General features: G+C 39.8%; 1 protein-coding gene across 5 annotated transcripts in view; it reads left to right on the top strand.

The window, feature by feature from the left end:
• The first annotated feature begins 6,843 nt into the window (after positions 1 to 6,843).
• magi2b (membrane associated guanylate kinase, WW and PDZ domain containing 2b) overlaps positions 6,844 to 20,532 on the top strand; it is a 194,455-nt gene continuing 180,766 nt past the window's right edge. For 4 of the 5 annotated variants that reach the window (XM_063000734.1, XM_063000732.1, XM_063000733.1 and 1 more), the window contains exon 1: positions 6,844 to 7,364. In XM_063000734.1, the coding sequence (XP_062856804.1) occupies positions 7,067 to 7,364 (298 nt within the window). In that variant the 5' untranslated portion in view covers positions 6,844 to 7,066. The remainder of the gene's footprint in view (positions 7,365 to 20,532) is intronic. The other variant, XM_063000735.1, reaches the window with a different exon arrangement.

Genomic DNA, 20,532 nt, shown 5'->3' with positions numbered 1-20,532 from the left:
GCGCAGAGATTCTGAACTCCTCCGGTCGACTGGGTGCCATGTAGCGGGCATAATTGGCAGTGCCTGTAGCATACACATTTCTGCTAGGGCGGGATGACCGGACTATGTGGGTGGGGTGCTGTGTAAGGACCCTGATTGGCAGATGGAGAGGCGTCTGTGCAGAATGCATGGGTGGAAAAGGGTTCCGCTAAGGGCTGCGCGCGGGTCGGAGAAGGCGCAGGCAGCAATATACCCACCTCAACTGCGATCAGGGATCCCCCAGCAGCGGAAGAAAGTATGACTATGCTAAATTGGGAGAAAATGGGAGAAAATGCATAAATAAAATAGAAAAAAAAAAAAAGAATTAAGAATTTTACAACATGGTCTCTTGAAAAACACCCAGTGATTTTATACTTGAACAAATACTCCAACATGCGTCAATAAACCATTCACAGCTTACACAAGAGAATTAAGAGAAGGAAATAAAGGAGGCGACGGTTGGCCCTACTACAAGTGTATTAGCTCCTAGTACTGAATATTGCAGTTGGCTGAAACGTTCTAAAAGAACCGACTCAGTGAACCGATTCATCATTGAACGATAATAATTGTGTAGCAGCGGTTTTATTCCAAACTGTAAACTGTATTAGAGAAAAAAGACTGTACAATAGCTCGTACAACAGCTTGTTAATCCACAGATTGCTGTTGTTTTTCACTGTATATTTATTTTGGTTTGTAATAAGCAATACATTAGTTAATCCAGCAGATGGCGCTGTAGCTTCACTTTTAACAGCCTGATGGACCTGGAGCCTCATCATGTTGGGGTTACACAGAAAGCCAGTTTTTGTAAACAGCTTTCACTTTTTTTTTTTTACATCTCTTAAAAACAGATTTATAATTATTATTACTGTTTAAAATATTATCTGTATAAAAAACAATCCAGCATTAAAAGCTTCTTTCAAGGCATTTGAGATTAGTTTCACAGTCCCAAAGCATATAGACTGTGGTTTCACATATTACGATTACAAATCACCATTTCCCTTGTCAAAGGATAAGGCAAAAATATGGCTTTTTTTTTTACTCATTTCCTGTCATTAAATGTGTTGAAGGTGAAGCGTACTGGCTGAATGGGAGTCTCAGCAAACAGGGTACTGTACTATCAATCGAAAGGGCGAGGGTTCAAACGCCTGGACTGCCAAGCTGCAAGGCCCTTAAACCTCAGTAGCTTGTATAATATACGATCTGAAGTCAATTTGACTTAAATCTTTTACCAAATGCCTCAAAGTAAATGTACACATTTTACTACAGCAGTGTTTTTCCAAACTTATACCAGGTAGCACCTAGAGATAATTTAGCACTTAAAGTTCTGTTTAAATTGATATTTGTGCTGACAGAAACCAATGAGCTGTGTTGTTTAATGTCCAAATATTTGTCCTGTTTTCGTCCTTTGCTTTTATTTACTCTGGATTCCCTTATTATGATGATTAGTTATTTATTAAAAACACAACCCACGTTTTGGCGCCCCTTAGTGGCGATTCCAAAAAACTGCATGTCTGGCTGCTCAAAATGAGATTCTGATTCATTTTGATTCAAAAAATACCTTTATTTGTTTTATTGCTGATATATTGATAGCTGTTTCTGTGCAGAACAACATCTTAATATATATTCACCCATATTATTCATTCAAGTGTATATGACCTATTGTTATTACATGAATGGAGCTCATAACACCTGACTTTTTTCATCTGGATTTGTTGTTGTTTTTAGGGGTAGACCTAATCCATATCCAATCTAAAACTCTCCTCGATTTACACTCCCTCTGCTCAGTTTTCAATATAACCGGACTCTATCAGGGGAGAATTGAATCTCAAATTAAAATGAGATTAATCTCTCAGACCTTCCAATAAGATCAAACAGATGCTAAAATGGAGTCTGTATGAAAGGAAGACATAGTAGGAGGAAGACAGAACCCTGATCAAAAGCTCTGCACTATATGGCTTAGATCACTGGTAAACTGCATCAGACACACAATCCAGCATCCATGTGAGCAATTATGTCTCTTTTGCTGTAGTGCAATAATAGGCAGGAAACATAACCTACATGGCAAAAAATACATACACATAAAATACACAGTCAATGCCATCATGGTACTGTTAGAAAATGCCACATTTTATATATTTGTCATTCATTTATGCAAAATAACTGTTCACCCTGCTCAGGAACACTCAATTACCACTAGGGAACTTGGGCACAAGAAAGATATTCACTACGGACAGGGTGCCAATACAATGCAGAAAATCACACACTCACACATTCATTCACACACCCAGGGGCAATACTGTGTAGCAAATAGTTTTTTGAGAGGTATAGTTTAGAAGAAAACAAACAAATGAAAAACTTGCAGTGGGTCAAACAAGCTTATAGAGACAATTGCTGTGTGCAAAACATATTTGTCTGTTCCAAACTGCAAATTGCATTTGGAACAGGGGCAATAAAATACCATTAATCAGTGAATTAAAATGGATAATAAGCAAACAGAACTGTAGGGGGTCCCGAGATTAGTGTGTTGGACTGACTGCAGGACCTTGAACAATGCATGTGCTGATAATCCTAATCCAGATTACAGCATTAGGCATTCTCATAAATAATATACAGATTATATATTGGTTGTTAATCTGCATATTAGCTGTCAAATCTTGTTAGACTTGTTTGACCTGTATCATTTTGTATTTTGTCTACAATATAATGGGTTGTAACGTGTGTTGACAAATACTAAGAATTTCCAATTGGTAAACCACATCCATCCACATGTTTATTTTGCATTTACAACACATCTGATATAATGTATTAATGCATTTTAATTTTATTGCTGTCACCATGTCTGTTATATGCCAGACATATAATGAGAGAAACAGGACTGCACAGAGATGATCAATGATTCGAGATTAGTGGAGGAAACATCAATAACTTTTGATATGCAGATGACTCAACATTCACAGCAGAAAATCAGGAGGACCTGAAGGCCCTTATAAGCAAAGTTTCCTTAAACAGTAAGGAAAATTCAGCTAAACACAGATGTATGTGGATGCTTTTGGAATGAATCTGATGGTTATTCCACACAAATGCAGATTTGTCTTATATTTGCACTTTGATGATGTATTACCACACCACTCAAGCCGAACGCTGAACAAAGTTTGTTGAGTTTAAGGGTACAAAGAGTTTCAAAGATTTTGATTTTCGGGGACGTTGAGTTACAAGGTACCACAGTATATATAAAATATATATATATATTTTTTTATTTTTAAGGAGTTTGGTGTTTTCTTTAGTCTGTGGGTTTTCTTGCATCTCTCAAAAAAGGGCAGATAAGCGAGTTGACTGGTAAATGTGTATTTCCTAATGCTGTTCATTGGACATGTCCTGGGTGTTTGTACTGCCTTTCACCTAATAATCACCCCCTGTTACTGATAAAAAAGTGATTATTAGGGATGAATGAGTAAGTGAATGGATGTAAAATCATTAGTTACAATGCAGATAATTTTCCTGTTTATTCTAAAAAAAGTGATCTATTTTTTAAATGCATTTTATTGCTGTCACCATTTCTGTTCAGCTTGTATACCAGACATATAGTGAGATAAACAGGACTGGACAGAGATGATCAATGATTCGAGATTAGTTGAAGAAACATCAATAACCTTTGATATGCAGATGACTCAACATTCACAGCAGAAAATTAGGAAGACCTGAGGGCCCTTATAAGGAAAGTTAAAGAACAGACTTAGGGTGAAAAGATGGGACTTCAATATGAGGAAGATGAGAGTCATGACATCAGGAAAACACCAATAACTTTACCATTACTAGAGAAGATGTTAAAGTGATAGACAGCGTTTGCCTACTTGGATCGATTATTAACAACAAAGGATCCAGCAGCCAGGAATAAGACACAGACTGGCACTTGGCAGAACAACAATGAAGGAACTGGAAGAGATCTTCAGATGTAACAATTTATATTTCCAAACTAAGATTAGAAATGTCCAAATTATGGTCTTTTGTGTAGTTCTTTATAAGAGTGAAAGCAAACTGGGTTCTGGCAAAGACTTGAAAGTACCTTGGACAGCAAAATAGACAAACAAATGGATCCTCAAACAATCAAACCTAACTTCTCACTCGAAGCCCAGTTTTCCACTTTATTCTACACATTACACATAAATGTAAATAATTATAAGGACATCACAATTATTAGATTAAAATGTAAAATTAGTAACATGTAACCAAATAGGGTTATTTCAAATATATATCCTAGATTAAACCTGTTGGGAATTTGGCATGTAGTTCTCATGTTTGGCTACTCTGGTTTCCTCCTACCTTTTAAATTCATGAAGTTGGTGGATTTGCTACTTTAAATTGTTCCTTGTATGCCAGACATATAATGAGAGAAACAGGACTGGATGATCAATGATTCAAGATTAGTGGAAGAAACATCAATAACTTTTGATATGCAGATGACTCAACATTCACAGCAGAAAATCAACATGGAAAGTTAAAGAACAGAAGTGAACATTAAAGTGAAAAGATGGGACTTTAATATGAGGAAGACAAGAGTTATGACAACAGGAAACATCAATAACTTTATCATTAATGAAGATGTTGAAGTGGTGGACAACTTTTGCCTACTTGGATCAATTATAAATAATAAGTAATATTAGTAATAATATTAGTAATATTAGTAATATAAGTAATAATAAGTAAATTAGTAACAAGTAACCAAATATGGTAATTTAAAATATATCCTACATTAAACCTTTTAGGAATTTGGCATGTAGTTCTCATGTTTGGCTACTCTGGTTTCATTCTACCTTTTAAAGTCTTGCAGTTGGTGGATTTGCTACTTTAAATTGTTCCTTGTATGCCAGACATACAAACAGGACCGGATATATATATGATCAATGATTCAAGATTAGTGGAAGAAACTTTAGTAACCTTCCCAGAAGAAAATTAGGAAGACCTGAAGACCCTTATAAGGAAAGCTAAAGATCAGAAGTGAAAGTTAAAGTGAAAAGATGGGACTTCAATATGAGACAGGAAACATCACATCATAACATTATCATTAATGGAGAAGATGTGAAAGTGATGGACAGCTTTTGCCTACTTGGATCAATTACACTGGTCAACAGAGATTTTGTTTCTTAAACACTTTTGGGTGTGTCTTAGGTATTTTGAGCTGCTGATAACAAAAATCACCTCAAAATTCAATTCAAAAATCACGTACCATTTTATTGATTCATGCCTCAAGGCTGTCTTGTTATACAGTGACAATGTCTATCCTTCAGTACCTGTTGGTATGCTGCACACATGAGGGAAACATATCAAACAACAGCAACTACAAATGAAACATCTGGAGATTTAGAGTGCCACTGCTTTTTGGATTGCAGCTCAGATATACCAAGTATTGCTGCTTCATTTGCAATTGGGACAGCCATAAGAAGAATCATATTACACTAAAAAGAACTGGGCAATTCATCAGAATTTGACCCCAGTGCAGAACAAATATGGCACATAAACCGAAAATAAAGATATTTACTTCACATTAAACTTGGGCTGATGAAAATTTTTATGAAAGCAGTGAACAAAAAGGGGGAAGTGTTCCCAAGAATAACTGATACCAAGATTAGTGAAGGCATTTCTGTTGGTCCACAAATGCGACACATCATGAATGATCAGTTCAAAAGGCTGGTGGTGAGACCTGAGAAAATCACTTGGAGATCATTCCAGGATGTTGCTGAAAATTTTCTTTCACAACTATCCACTGCCAAACTTCATCAAACTGGTTGACAACCTTCTTCAAGCTTACAAAGTGATGAAGTACGACATCATTGAAAATTCATTTCCTGCATTGACACTTGGATTTCTTCCCTAATCTTGGTGCAGTAAGTGATGAGCAAGGCCACTGGAATCCGTCAATACTGGCTGACTATTGCTGGACACTAATACGAGATGCACCAGATGTTGAGTAGAAACGAAAATCAGCAGCAAAACACTTTTAGCTCAGTTGAACTAATGACACGTATAAGATTTAAATGTGTTGTAATCAATAAAACTTAATCTCATGTTTCTCAAAATGTATATGTGATACAGACAATCAGAAACTACATTTGTGTTCAGCTCAAATGGGTTTGTCACAATCACCAAAAAACAATTCAAGGAAACAGAACTTTGGCAAAAAATTGTAGTCCAGTGTTATCAGTGGTAAAGAATAAGACACAGACTGGCACTTGGCAAAACAACAACGATGGAACTGGAAGAGATCTTAAGATGTAACAATTTATATTTCCAAACTAAGATCAGAAAAGTCAAAATTATAGTCTTTTGTGTAGTTCTTTTTAAAGCATTTTAATGAAAGTGTTAAATGAACTGTGAGTGCAGTAAGTGTGAGTGAGTGCAGGAATGAAGTCAGCAGTAAAAAGTGCAGACTCAACACGGTTATAATGGTGAACAGGGCCATGTCTATACTGGCAGCTCTCCATCCACATGTTTTCATTCCCATTTGGACCGTGCATTCCTTCTCCGGCGCACATCACATCCGGGTCACTCGCAGCTCGTTGTGTGCCGGGTTGCCAGATTGATGAGCACATTTTAGATTTAACGGTTTAAAACAGATAAAAATCGCGGTATATTGTACGACACTGTTACGGCACTTTATATTATATATGTTTTAGAAATGTCATGTAACTTAATATATATATATGTATAGGGACATATAAAATATGCATTGAGAGGGGAAGCACTCTATCTGGCAACACGAGTCGTGTGTGTGTTTGTGTGTGTGTTTGAGTGTGTGTTTGAGAGACTGTCTGCTGCTCGGTTGCGTAGCTACTGCTGCAGGTCTCGGTCTCGGTCTCGGTGTGTGCAGCAGTAGCAATAAGCAGCACTAACAGTGACAGTAACAGTAGTGCCAGTATCGGTGAGATGAAGACGAGCAGCGCTCTGTAGCCGCACTGACACCGAGCGGACCGGGCCGGACCGTTCGAGGCATGAAGAACCAGCCGCCACACACACTCTGCTGCTGCTGTTAGGCGGGTGGAATCGGTCCGCGATGTCCAAGAGCCTGAAGAAGAAGAACCACTGGACAAACAAAGTCCACGAAGCTGTGCTGAGCCGCAACAAGGAGGGCGAGCTGGGCTTCGAGCTGCGCGGCGGAGCCGAGAACGGGAATTTTCCTTACTTCGGCGAGGTGAAGCAGGCAAAGCTGGTCATCCAGAGCGGCAAGCTGTGTCCAGACGAGCTGCTGCTGGAGGTGAACGACACGCCGGTGGCGGGCCTCACCACCCGGGACGTGCTGGCCGTCATCAAGCACTGCAAGGACCCGTTCCGTCTCAAGTGCGTGAAACAAGGTGAGAGAAACCGGGCGGCCTGAATCCAGCCAGCTGCGGCGTAAACACAGGCGCGCCCACGCTGCCTCTGCGCGCTCCCGACTCATAGTACCGTTATAGTGTAGCTGTGATTAAACGTGTAAACATCAGCTCATTGTTACTCTACACTCTTATATAAAGGTGCCAGAAAATATGATTGATTCCATAAACAAACAAGTTTGGCTTAGTAACATATATAAAGGATCTAAGTGGGTGCATTATAAAGTATATTCTTTATGCTTTATTAGTAGGATGTTTATATTTGGGACTTGAACCCATGTTGTTACCCTACATCCACACCTCCACTGTGCCAATCTAATAAACCAATAATTAATAAAACAACCAACAAACCAGATATGGTTTAGAGCATTTATCAGGCATGGTTCTGGCCCATTTGTCCCCTTAGAAGAAATGGTCACTGCAAATCAGTATAAAATGATTCAGACTGACCAACAGATAAATGCATTTCTCTCCTTATAGAGTCTCCTCCAGGATGATGACAGGGTAGGATTCTGCAGCAGTACAGAAAAGATACAACTAGGTATTTGGATAAGACTAGATTGGGAGAAACTAAACTAAAGGGTGATGGCATATCATCACTTTCTTGGGCTTAAATGCTCATATCAACACTTTCCCCACAATTCGAACACATTTTTTATTTTTTGGATCCAAAAATTGCTGGAAAACCCTGTTACAATATCTGCATTCTTATGTAGATTTTATTAGCATTTTCCCCCCAATTTTCCTCCCTATCTTGTTGTATCCAATCACCCTATTGCATTATGCTTCCTCTTTACTGATGTTGATCTCCACCCTGGTTGAGGAGAGCCGTGACTAACACACTCCCCCTTCGACCTAGTGCAGTAGCCGAGTGCATCTTTTCACCTGCACAAGGCAAGTTCATATGCGGATCAGCTTTGTGTATGGAGAGACACACCCTGATCCCCATTATCCCTCGACTCGACTCCGTTTAGGCGCCATCAATCAGAGGTCGTAATTGCATCAGTTATGAGGTCCCCTTCGGCACCCTGCCCTTATACAACAGCCAATCGTTTTTTCGAACCGACTAGTTTGAAATGTCAGCTCCAGTGTGCTAACGTGGTTTACCGTTGCACCACCTGAGCGCCCGATGTAATATTTTATAAAGTGTTTATTGTTTTGTTCTACAGATTATCATCAGACTAATATATTTTATTTTGCCCACTTTGCTACTCTGTCCTTAACCTGTAACCACTGGTGTAAGTGCCACTCTAAATTTAATTTAATTTCCCAATATACGGTTTACATGGCACATACATGGCATCTGCCCTGAAAGAGAACCGAAAATGCTTCACCAATGCTTTTAACAACAAGGCACTGGGACCTTTATTTAAAACAACTGTGGAGGATATGGAGCTGGTAAAAGTGGCAGCCGTTAATTTGTGTCATTGTTGAGACAGGGTAGTCCTCAGGCAGGCAGTTTTGCATCCACAACAGTCCTACACACTGAAGGATTTCGTGGCTTGTTGTTGCCTTGGTTACTTGTGCCTTTTGATCCCTCGTGTACATTTGGCCTCATTCAGAGTGAATGTAAACAGTTTTTATACTGTTCTTGTAAACTGTTTTATAAAGCAAAGCTTTATAAGTTTTTCAATGCTGTAGGGCTGGGCGATATATTGAGAGTGTGATATATTGACATCATGGTGCAGTTTTGAGGTGTGAAAAGGGTTGTGTGTGAAAAGCATGTGAAGTGCAGAGGTGTGTTTGGGTTCTGCACATTATCACCCACACACTCGTACACACAGATTTGTGTCAAATGTCTTTCAGCCTTCTGTATGACCTTTCATTAAGGTGTTGACATGGCAGTATCTTTACACACTTGAGTATGGCTGGTTATGGGTAATTGTCAGCGCTTTCAGAACACATTAGATACTCACTGTACTCACAGGTTTGTTTTTTCAACTTTTTTTTCGATTTATTCAACGATTTATAAAAGGTTACATTTTTAAACTCATGAACTGTATAATGACAAGTTCACATTACACGACTTTCCAAGTCGTCAGGTCGCTGTACAGTTCACACTACACAACTGGATCTCTTGTAATCGGGAGCCTTTCAAGCCGGTGTGTATTTCACACTACACAACTGGATCTCTTGTAATCGGGAGTCTTTCAAGCCAGTGTGTATTTCACACTACATGACTGATCGGCGATAGAGGGTTTCACACTGCACGATCTATCACCAACTAGAATCGCAAGCGAGCTTCTCTGGTCCCCCAAACTACGTTTTGTCACGAAAACAAATGCGAGAAGTGAAAAGGAGTTTAATGACACCATGTCCAAAAATGCATGTCAACAAGTAGCGAGCAATCAATGTTGTTTGTGCACTGATGTGCGGCTTAAAATCAAAGAGAAAAATAAATGAATCAGAGTGGATTTGGCAACGTGACCAGCATGGCTTGTTCTGTTCTGTAGTGAGTTGGAGGTTAATAAATATTTTTTGTAATGCAGTGTTGGTATTATGGTTTTATGGTTTGGCGTGGACGATAAGTTCACAAGTATTGTAAAGCTTAGAAACTATATTACCCCCTCACCACACTCATTGCCAGTCGCAACCGACTGATCCAGATATTCAACATGCTAGATATCTCTCCTCAGTCACTCGGATCGAGTTGTTGAGTAGTTCACACATAGCGATTGAGAGCTGAGTTTAAATCGCTGAGCGAACGCAGAGTTGCTCCTGAGCTGCCACTTCCAGCGGCGACCAAAAATCGTGTAGTGTGAACTAGGCATAAGTGACCAATAGGAGAACCTCATTGCTGTGTTGCTCTTTTAAAATACACACAGTAACCATCTTTTATGTTTGTTTTTTTTTAATTACATACAGGGCAGAGTTAGCTTAGCTTGCTGACAGAGATTTAGTCAGGTAATCCTAATTGCCAGCAGACTTCCAATGTAGAAAACACTGATGCAGAATCCTACCCTATGGGACCTTACTTCATTCCTAGAGTTTATTTATATTTTATACATGAAGAAAAACTAGAAGTAATGTTCACACGACATATTATGCATTGCTAAAATGCTAAGTTAAGGCTAAATGGTCTTATCCTGACTGTAGCCACACAAGCAACACAAACTAGTGTGAGGCTAGTTGGGGCTTGAACACTGCAGACTTAAGAAATAACTGTTGTGTAATTAAAATAGAATTTTTTTCTACTTAACCGTAGTAAATACAAAAAAGTTGTTTATTCATAACTTTACAATTAGAATGTGGTTTACTTTTTGTAAGGGATTTTGTAGCAAGACATCAGCAAAATTTAACATCGATCCACGCATTCACTGATTAATTTATCTTCAGCTGTAACTTCATCCTGATCAAGGTTGTGGTAGGTCCAGTGCCACCTGGAAACACTGGGCTCAAGACAGAAATACACCATGAACACGGCACCAATCCAATGCAACACTTACTTATTGGTTCACTTATCACACCTAAGGAAAATTTGGAGCGAGTAGTTCTGTTGTTGCATATTTTGCGACGTGGGAAGAAAACCAACACAGACAAAGCCTGCCAGACAATAATAACATTATTAATAATAATAACAGTAACAACAATAATAATAATATAATAATCACAGTCACTACTGCATTGTGCTCAGTGATTTCAGTGAAACTGGACCCACTGCAACCCTTGCCAGATAAAGCATTGGTAAAACATGAAATTAAATGAATGAATTATCTAAGGTAAGAGCATAAAGAATATAATAACAGTAGTCAAGTCACTAGAGAAAAAATGAAAATTCAAAATAAAAGGAAAACAAAGATCTGTCATATTGACTTGTTACACGCTGTTCTGTCACTGTAATTGTTTATAAATTATTTTGTTGCACAGCAGCGAGCAAATTGTTGTGGAGCTACATTTCTGGCAGTAGAAACTAGTTCAGCTACAGACAGGTATTTAAAGCACTCACACTTAGGGAAATTTTTTAGGATCTCCAGCTGGCCTGACTGCATGTCTTTGGACTTGTGGGGGAAAACCGGAGCACCCACATGGACACAGGGATATCATGCAAACTTCACACAGAAGGGATCCTGGCTGCCCGGCTGGGGACTCAAACCCAATCCCTTCTTGCTGTGAAGAGAAAGCGCTACCCATGTGCCACTGTGCCACCTTTTATGTAACATGTTGGTGTAAACTGCTGTATAATAAAACACTGGAGGTTGTGTTATGATGAACAACATCAGCTGATTATCTGCTGCTTGGGCCTGTGACTGAATCACAGCTGTGAATTTACTGGTGATCTCACACTCCCTCTTATGCTCTGTTGCTTTAATACGTGTATGATATAATAACAACAGAAAAGATAATAAAATGGCCACTCACAATTTTGGGAAACTGCCTCCACTACTATGCTAATCAAATCAAGTGAGAGATGGAGTGTGTGATGTGTGATGAGAGGTGTGTTCACGATCCGCTCATTTACACCTTCAGTCTCACCCAGATGTGTTTATTGGGAACCAAATTTAAGCTGAGCTCCAGATACACTCTGAAAGCTTTTTGTTCTGTGGATATGTCTCAACATACTGTCTGTCTAGCACTCTTTTGTCTCTAACATGGTGTTTCAAACATTTTTCAAGTGACCCACATTTTGTCCATGAATTTTTATGTGACCCCGGCAACACAAACAATGCATCTTACTCTATCTGGTTGGGCGGCACGGTGGCTAAGTGGGTAGCACTGTAGCCTCACAGCAAGAAGCTCCTGATTTCGATCGCCAGTTGGGGCGGTCTGGGTCCTTTCTGTGTGGAGTTTGCATGTTCTCCCCGTGTCTGCGTGGGTTTACTCTTGGTGCTCCGGTTTCCTCCAACAGTCCAAAGACATGCAAGTGAGGTCAATTGGAGATACTAAATTGTCCATGACTGTGTTTGATATAACCTTGTGAACTGATGAATCTTGTGTAATGAATAACTACCGTTCCTGTCATGAATGTAACCAAAGTGTAAAACATGACGTTAAAATCCTAATAAACAAACAACTCTATCTGGTCTCACTGTCATTTACAAGATGTAACATAAAACCTCCACAAGGGAGCGTTCTCGTACACGTTTATTTAATTATGTTCATGGCTACCATGATTATCATCGTTGTTTTACTTAACAGCTAACATAAATTAATCTTTACTAAAATTAATTAGCTGTTTATTTGTCACTTGAAAATAGCTGTTTGTTCCACAATAAACACTATAAACTTAAATACTAATACTACTAAGCACAATAAACACTATAAACTAAAATACCAATACTACTACTCTATGTCATCATCATTTATCTTCAAATATTTTGACCAATAATTAAAATATATAAAATATAACCAATAACAATAAATATGTTAAGGTGAAAATGAATAAATACAAAAAATACACTTTTACCTTCTTCTCCCAATTTAGTGTAGTGAATTTGTGTTCTGCTGCTGGGGGATCCCCGATTTTTTGCACGCAGCCCTTAACGGAGCCCTTTTCCACCCATGCACTTTGCACTCTGCACAGGCGCCTCTATCCGCCAATGAGGGTCCTTACACATAGTCCGGTCATCCCTCCCTGCAGACACTGGCAATTATGCCCGGTAGATGGTGCCCAGCCGACCGGTGGCAAAGCCGAGTTTCGAGTCGAGGCGTTCAGAATCTCGTCGCTGGTGTGCTAGCGGAATATCCCGCCTATAGCGACTACTTTATTAGAAAAAATAAAAATAAATCTAAATGTAATTAATTGTCACCATAAACAAGTGATTTTTAAATTAAAAAAATGTAAACACACAGGAACTTGTTTTATATAATGAAAAACTTAAACATCAGACCTGTGAATACATCATTATGTCCCGTCATCAATCAGTGTTTTCTGTACTTGTTTAAAATGGTATCGCAAAAACACTAATAGACATTATCATCATTCAACCAACTACTTTTTAATCAAACCTTATGATTAACGTATGTTTTTTCATTTAAACCATATTTCTAGTTTTGGTGTCATCCTGAGCTCTGCTGCCATGGTCACACGATGAAATTGTGTTCCAAAATTCCTGACACTGCCAGAACTACTTCTGTCGGCTCTTTTTGGTCTCAGCAGTGCTAAATCAGCTGCTGCTGAGCTTGTCACACTGTGTGATTCAAGATTAGCCATCCTCCCTCACAGCCGAAGAATCGTTTACCATGATTTTGCTGTTGTAGGCAAAGTCACAGTGTAATTCTGGCTTTAGTCACTAAAGCGTCAATCCCTTTTCTATGTTATGTTTCTACTATTTTGTCCATTACGTGTACATGTTAAAAAATATCAGTTATTTGACAACTATAGAAATGATGTAAGCGAAGTGTGAAGAAAAAGTGTTTATGTGTTTTGTGAGGTCAGTTAGACCTTCCTGACAGACTAGTGTTGCTTGCTGTGGTAGTTCTACTGTGGGCGATTGGACATTGATGTAATGGGGCAGACTGCTGTGACTTTTTAGGGGGATGGGGTGCTATGTGTTGTTAGCACTTAAACGACACTCAGTCTTGGTTATAGACATATACATGACATAGTTTTCATTATGACCCAGTTCTGACAGAGACTATTCTGTTTATCTAGAAAGGAGCTTAAAAAGGGCAATCTCAGTATACAGCTTTCTCATGTTCATGCTTTTATATGTCTGGTAGCATGTCTCGGCTGATAAGTGGCAATGGAAAATTATCAATCGATGAATCAATCAGTCAATTTAATTAAATGGCTACCTGTCTCATTATATTAGTATTATACACAGTATGACTAAAACATGACTAACATGCTGTCAAAACAGCTTTAATTCATTGATCATTTACTGGATGATTCATGTGGTATCTAGTACCAAAACATTACCAGCAGGACCTTCAGCATCTTTGTAAGCTTCGTTATAAGGTGGATCATCCTACAGTGTAGTGCTGGGCGGTACATTCAGTATACCATCTTTGATTCCTCATACCGTATGGATTTTTCATATACCGCCAAACCATAGCATAAATCATTTTAACAGCTTTAGGCTTCAGTAAACAGAAATCATATAATATTGTTCGCTGCTAAAAGCGCTATGGAGTGCTGTGCAGATTAGATACAGCTCATGAGTTTACCAAGTAGTAGCGTTAGCATAACAGTGTTAACAGATGACAGACGTTTTCTTGATATGGTGAAAAAAATAAACAAAAACAGATGGAGGATGAAGAGGGGAAGACCAAATATGCACCGGAAGAACCTGCCAAAAAATGAGGCATGTCGGCAGTTTAGAACAGATTAAAACACTATATACTGCACGGTCTGTCGTGCCACGGCTGTTGCAAACAACGAAATTACGAACGCAGTAACAATCCACATATGCAGGGACACGATTCCTCTATAGACAGTCGAGAAAGAAGCTTTCAGAGCAATAATTAAATCACTGGATTACAGGTTTGTCTTACGTTATAAGCAAACTAGAAGCAGAGATATTTAAAGTCGTCCACTTTTCTATAACGGACCTGTGTCGAGTTGTACAGTGGAGTTTGCAAACGTCATTTTATTTGTTAAAGGGAGAGCTAAGAGTAATTGTACAATACTTAAGTATTAAATAAACGGCCGCTCAGGTGGCGCCGCGGTAAAAACACATGCTGGAACCAGACCTGGGATCTTTGCCTGCCGGCTAGGCTGAGCAGCCACATGAACAACGATTGGCCTGTTGTTCAGATATGGGTGGTATTAAGCCAGATAGGGTTTCTCTCTCATAACTAATGCAATTACGACCTCTGCTGGCTGATTGATGGCGCCTGCACAGAGATGAGAAAAGAGTGCTCAGGGCGTGTCTCTCCGTACACAGTGCTGAGCTGCACTACACTTGTCAAAGTGTAGGTGATTAGATGCATATGGCATGCTGCCCACGTGTCAGAGGGGGCGTGGGTTAGCTTTGTTCTCCTCAGTCAGAGCAGGGATCAGCATTGGTGGAAAGGAAGTATGACACAATTGGGCAATTGGATGCGCTAAAAGGGAGAAAAAAGGGGGAGAAAATGCATAAATAAAATATATACAGTGTATCACAAAAGTGAGTACACCCCTCACATTTCTGCAGATATTTAAGTATATCTTTTCTTGGGACAACACTGACAAAATGACACTTTGACACAATGAAAAGTAGTCTGTGTGCAGCTTATATAACAGTGTAAATTTATTCTTCCCTCAAAATAACTCAATATACAGCCATTAATGTCTAAACCACCGGCAACAAAAGTGAGTACACCCCTTATTGAAAGTTCCTGAAGTGTCAATATTTTGTGTGGCCACCATTATTTCCCAGAACTGCCTTAACTCTCCTGGGCATGGAGTTTACCAGAGCTTCACAGGTTGCCACTGGAATGCTTTTCCACTCCTCCATGACGACATCACGGAGCTGGCGGATATTCGAGACTTTGCGCTCCTCCACCTTCCGCTTGAGGATGCCCCAAAGATGTTCTATTGGGTTTAGGTCTGGAGACATGCTTGGCCAGTCCATCACCTTTACCCTCAGCCTCTTCAATAAAGCAGTGGTCGTCTTAGAGGTGTGTTTGGGGTCATTATCATGCTGGAACACTGCCCTGCGACCCAGTTTCCGGAGGGAGGGGGTCATGCTCTGCTTCAGTATTTCACAGTACATATTGGAGTTCATGTGTCCCTCAATGAAATGTAACTCCCCAACACCTGCTGCACTCATGCAGCCCCAGACCATGGCATTCCCACCACCATGCTTGACTGTAGGCATGACACACTTATCTTTGTACTCCTCACCTGATTGCTGCCACACATGCTTGAGACCATCTGAACCAAACAAATTAATCTTGGTCTCATCAGACCATAGGACATGGTTCCAGTAATCCATGTCCTTTGTTGACATGTCTTCAGCAAACTGTTTGCGGGCTTTCTTGTGTAGAGACTTCAGAAGAGGCTTCCTTCTGGGGTGACAGCCATGCAGACCAATTTGATGTAGTGTGCGGCGTATGGTCTGAGCACTGACAGGCTGACCCCCCACCTTTTCAATCTCTGCAGCAATGCTGACAGCACTCCTGCGCCTATCTTTCAAAGACAGCAGTTGGATGTGACGCTGAGCATGTGCACTCAGCTTCTTTGGACAACCAACGCGAGGTCTGTTCTGAGTGGATCCTGCTCTTTTAAAACGCTGGATGATCTTGGCCACTGTGCTGCAGCTCAGTTTCAGGGTGTTGGCAATCTTCTTGTAGCCTTGGCCATCTTCATGTAGCGCAACAATTCGTCTTTTAAGATCCTCAGAGAGTTATTTGCAATGAGGTGCCATGTTGGAACTTTCAGTGACCAGTATGAGAGAGTGTGAGAGCTGTACTACTAAATTGAACACACCTGCTCCCTATGCACACCTGAGACCTAGTAACACTAACAAATCACATGACATTTTGGAGGGAAAATGACAAGCAGTGCTCAATTTGGACATTTAGGGGTGTAGTCTCTTAGGGGTGTACTCACTTTTGTTGCCGGTGGTTTAGACATTAATGGCTGTATATTGAGTAATTTTGAGGGAAGAATAAATTTACACTGTTATATAAGCTGCACACAGACTACTTTTCATTGTGTCAAAGTGTCATTTTGTCAGTGTTGTCCCATGAAAAGATATACTTAAATATCTGCAGAAATGTGAGGGGTGTACTCACTTTTGTGATACACTGTATATAAAAATATTAAATAAACAATAAAAATGGTATTTATTGCAACAGTTTCATGCGTACTGATTCCATCATATAGTGTCATTTTGTGGGGCCAAGCAAAGCTAATAGTCCTTAAACAAAAAAAATTAAACTTTTTATATTCTATGTACTTATGACAGTAGAATAAGTCCCAGTAATACAAAAAATAAAACGTATTTGTGATATACCGTAAAACCGTCAGAAATTTTTGGTCATACTGCCCAGCCCTACTACAGTGCGTCCTGGTGCCATGTCTTCTACAGCTAAACAATGCAAACGTGCCTAGCCATCCATGTGATTTTAGAGCAAACAGGATTTTCCGGACCAGTCGACGTTCTTTTATTGCTCTGATGCCCAGTTCCGCTGCCTGCGTGCCTATTGTCATTGCTTTCAATGGTGGACAGAAATTAGCATGGGCATTTGTCACATGCACAGAAGGGTTTTAAATGCACTGTGTGCTGTGACACATTCATCTCATCACTAGAATTAAAATGAGAGGCATAAAACCAGTGTGTTAACTCGCTTTAAAATAAAAATTTTAAAATAGTAAAAACCACCATGTGACGTTAGAATATACATTTGTTTCATATACACTGATCAGCCATAACATTAAAACCAACTTCTTGTTTCTACACTCACTGTCCATTTTATCAGCTCCACTTACCATATAGAAGCACTTTGTAGTTCTACAATTACTGACTGTAGTCCATCTGTTTCTCTGCATGCTTTGTTAGCCCCCTTTCACCCTGTTCTTCAATGGTCAGGACTCTCTCAGGACCACAACAGAGCAGGTATTATTTAGGTGTTGGATCATTCTCAGCACTACAGTGACACTGACATGGTGGTGGTGTGTTAGTGTGTGTCGTGCTGGTATGAGTGGATCAGACACAGCAATCCTGATGGAGTTTTTAAACACCTCACTGTCACTGCTAGTCCACCAACCAAAAATATCCAGACAACAGCGCCCCGTAGGCAGCATACTGTGACCACTGATGAAGATCTAGAACAGGGGTGTCAAACTCATTTTCACCGAGGGCCACATCAGCATTATTGTGGCCCTCAAAGGGCCGATTGTAACGTATCCTGCTGTGATTGCAGTCTGTTGTTTTTCTTGGAGGCTGAATTCTGCATTTATATTGTCCTACTTTACCACAGACACAGCCTCATAACACAAGAGACGCACCGTTTTCTCTTCCTGAAGCACAAACTTGTTTTCACTTTCATTAAATTTCCTCCTCATGCTTAATTTTCTTAATTATCTTCTTGTACATTTTAGGATCATGTGTAAATATGTGTAACATCATCTACTGGCGGGCTGTGTCACTTTGCAGGTCACAAAATCAGCATGCATTTTGAAAAATGCAGTTTGTTTAGGATTTTACAGTGTATTTTTAAGACAATCATTCTGCCCTCACTAATAGTTTATCCCCCTTTCTCAGCTAGACAGACAGACAGACAGACAGCTCCCTTCAGAATACAGTCGGTTTTATTTGCTCGCCAGCTGTGATCAGTGGTGATGGTGGAGCAGCATAGTGTGTCTCTTCGTACGCGGCATGGCTTTCTGTAAAAGTTCACTTCTAGCACGGGGTGCGTGATAGTCTGCTGTGTTTCCTTTGTAGTTCTTTCTTTGTGTCCTGTTAACCTGAAACATATGACCTGTTGTGTGTCCCAAATCCCCCTTAATACCTGCATCATCATTTGCCTCTGATCTGATAATCTGAAAGCCATATAAGGTACAGAGAAAGCTGATTTGGTTTGGAGAACAGTAAGGGGCAGACTGACATGATTTGCGGGTAGGAAGGGGCGCGCTGACACAGACCGAGTTTAACTGGTAATTCTCCTGTGATTTTAACATCACATTCATCCTGTACTTGCAGTGATTAAGGAACTGAATAACAAATGAATATGCAGAGATTTAGCTGGATTCAAAGTGATGCTAGACCATCAGAGTAGAATCCAGATAAGTTTCTTTACTTCTTTAAATGAATACACTATAGAGACAGAAGTATTTAGACACCTCATCTGATTTTTAAAATCATGTGTTTCAGCCAGTTGTTAACAGAAGTAATAAATCAATTATATAAAGAAAATGATATGCTTCCTGTGCTCTTGTGTACGAAGCAAGATCAATAAAGACAAACAAAATATTGGTTTAAATAAACTCCAGTGGTCTCCACAGAGCTCTGACCTCAGCACCACTGAACAGCTTTGGAATGAACTGGAACATCAGTCAAGGCTTTCTTGACTAACATCAGATCCCAGCCATACAAATTCTCTTTTGATTGAATGGGCACAAATTCCCACAGACATATTTTAAAGTCTTGTGAGAAGCCTTCTCATAAGAGTGGCTGTTGTTATAGCTGAAAAGATCACATAGAGGTCACTCTATCTTATAACTAATTGTGTTTGATATGGGATGTCCAACAAGCTCATGGACAGGTGTCCAAATATAGGTGGCCATATACTGTACACCGATCAGGCATAACATTATGACCACCTTCCTAATATTGTGTCGGTCCCCCTTTTGCTGCCCCATACGCAACAAACTGTGATGCACTGTGTATTCTGACACCTTTCTATCAGAACCAGCATTAACGTCTTCAGCAGTTTGAGCTACAGTAGCTCTGTTGGATCGGACCACACGGGCCAGCCTTTGCTCCCCACGTGCATCAATGAGCCTTGGCCGCCCATGACCCTGTCGCTGGTTTATCACTGTTCCTTCCTTGGACCACTTTTGATAGATACTGACCACTGCAGACCGGGAACACCCCACAAGAGCTGCAGTTTTGGAGATGCTCTGACCCAGTCGTCTAGCCATCACAATTTGGCCCTTGTCAAACTCGCTCAAATCCTTACGCTCGCCCATTTTTCCTGCTTTTAACACATCAACTTTGAGGATAAAATGTTCACTTGCTGCCTAATATATACCACCCACTAACAGGTGCCGTGATGAAGAGATAATCAGTGTTATTCACTTCACCTGTCAGTAGTCATAATGTTATGCCTAGTCATTGTATATTAGCATACCTTGACAAAGTGGTTGCAGTGGTGCAGCAGGTATTAGAGCTGGTGCTGGTGATCTCTGTCTGTGAGGAGTTTTCACTGTGGGAATTCTGGGTGTAGTTTTCTTCACTTTTATAAAACACACAGTTGAAAGATTGGTGTGGTTCTCTGCACGCTCTGTTCTGAGTGGATTTCTGTCTTGTGTCCTGTGGGTTTCTGTGTGGTACGGGAGCCACTGTAGAATTAATCGGGGGAAGTAGTTTCAAAAGAGAAATAAATGAAATGGACGAACCTTGATTAAAATTCTGTTTAAAAATGTGTTCCCAGACTTGCTTTATTTTCTAGTTTTCACATACATTAAATATATCCCGCTGAGCGCTTACACACTAAATTAAACACAAAACATGCAGATGAATTCAAAAGCAGCAGGTGATTTAGTAAACCAGCACATTAA

Source organism: Trichomycterus rosablanca, chromosome 8, assembly GCF_030014385.1.
Source record: "Trichomycterus rosablanca isolate fTriRos1 chromosome 8, fTriRos1.hap1, whole genome shotgun sequence".
Classification (NCBI taxonomy): domain Eukaryota; kingdom Metazoa; phylum Chordata; class Actinopteri; order Siluriformes; family Trichomycteridae; genus Trichomycterus; species Trichomycterus rosablanca.
Note: the sequence above shows the minus strand (reverse complement) of the source record. Positions and strands in the feature narration are given on the sequence as shown.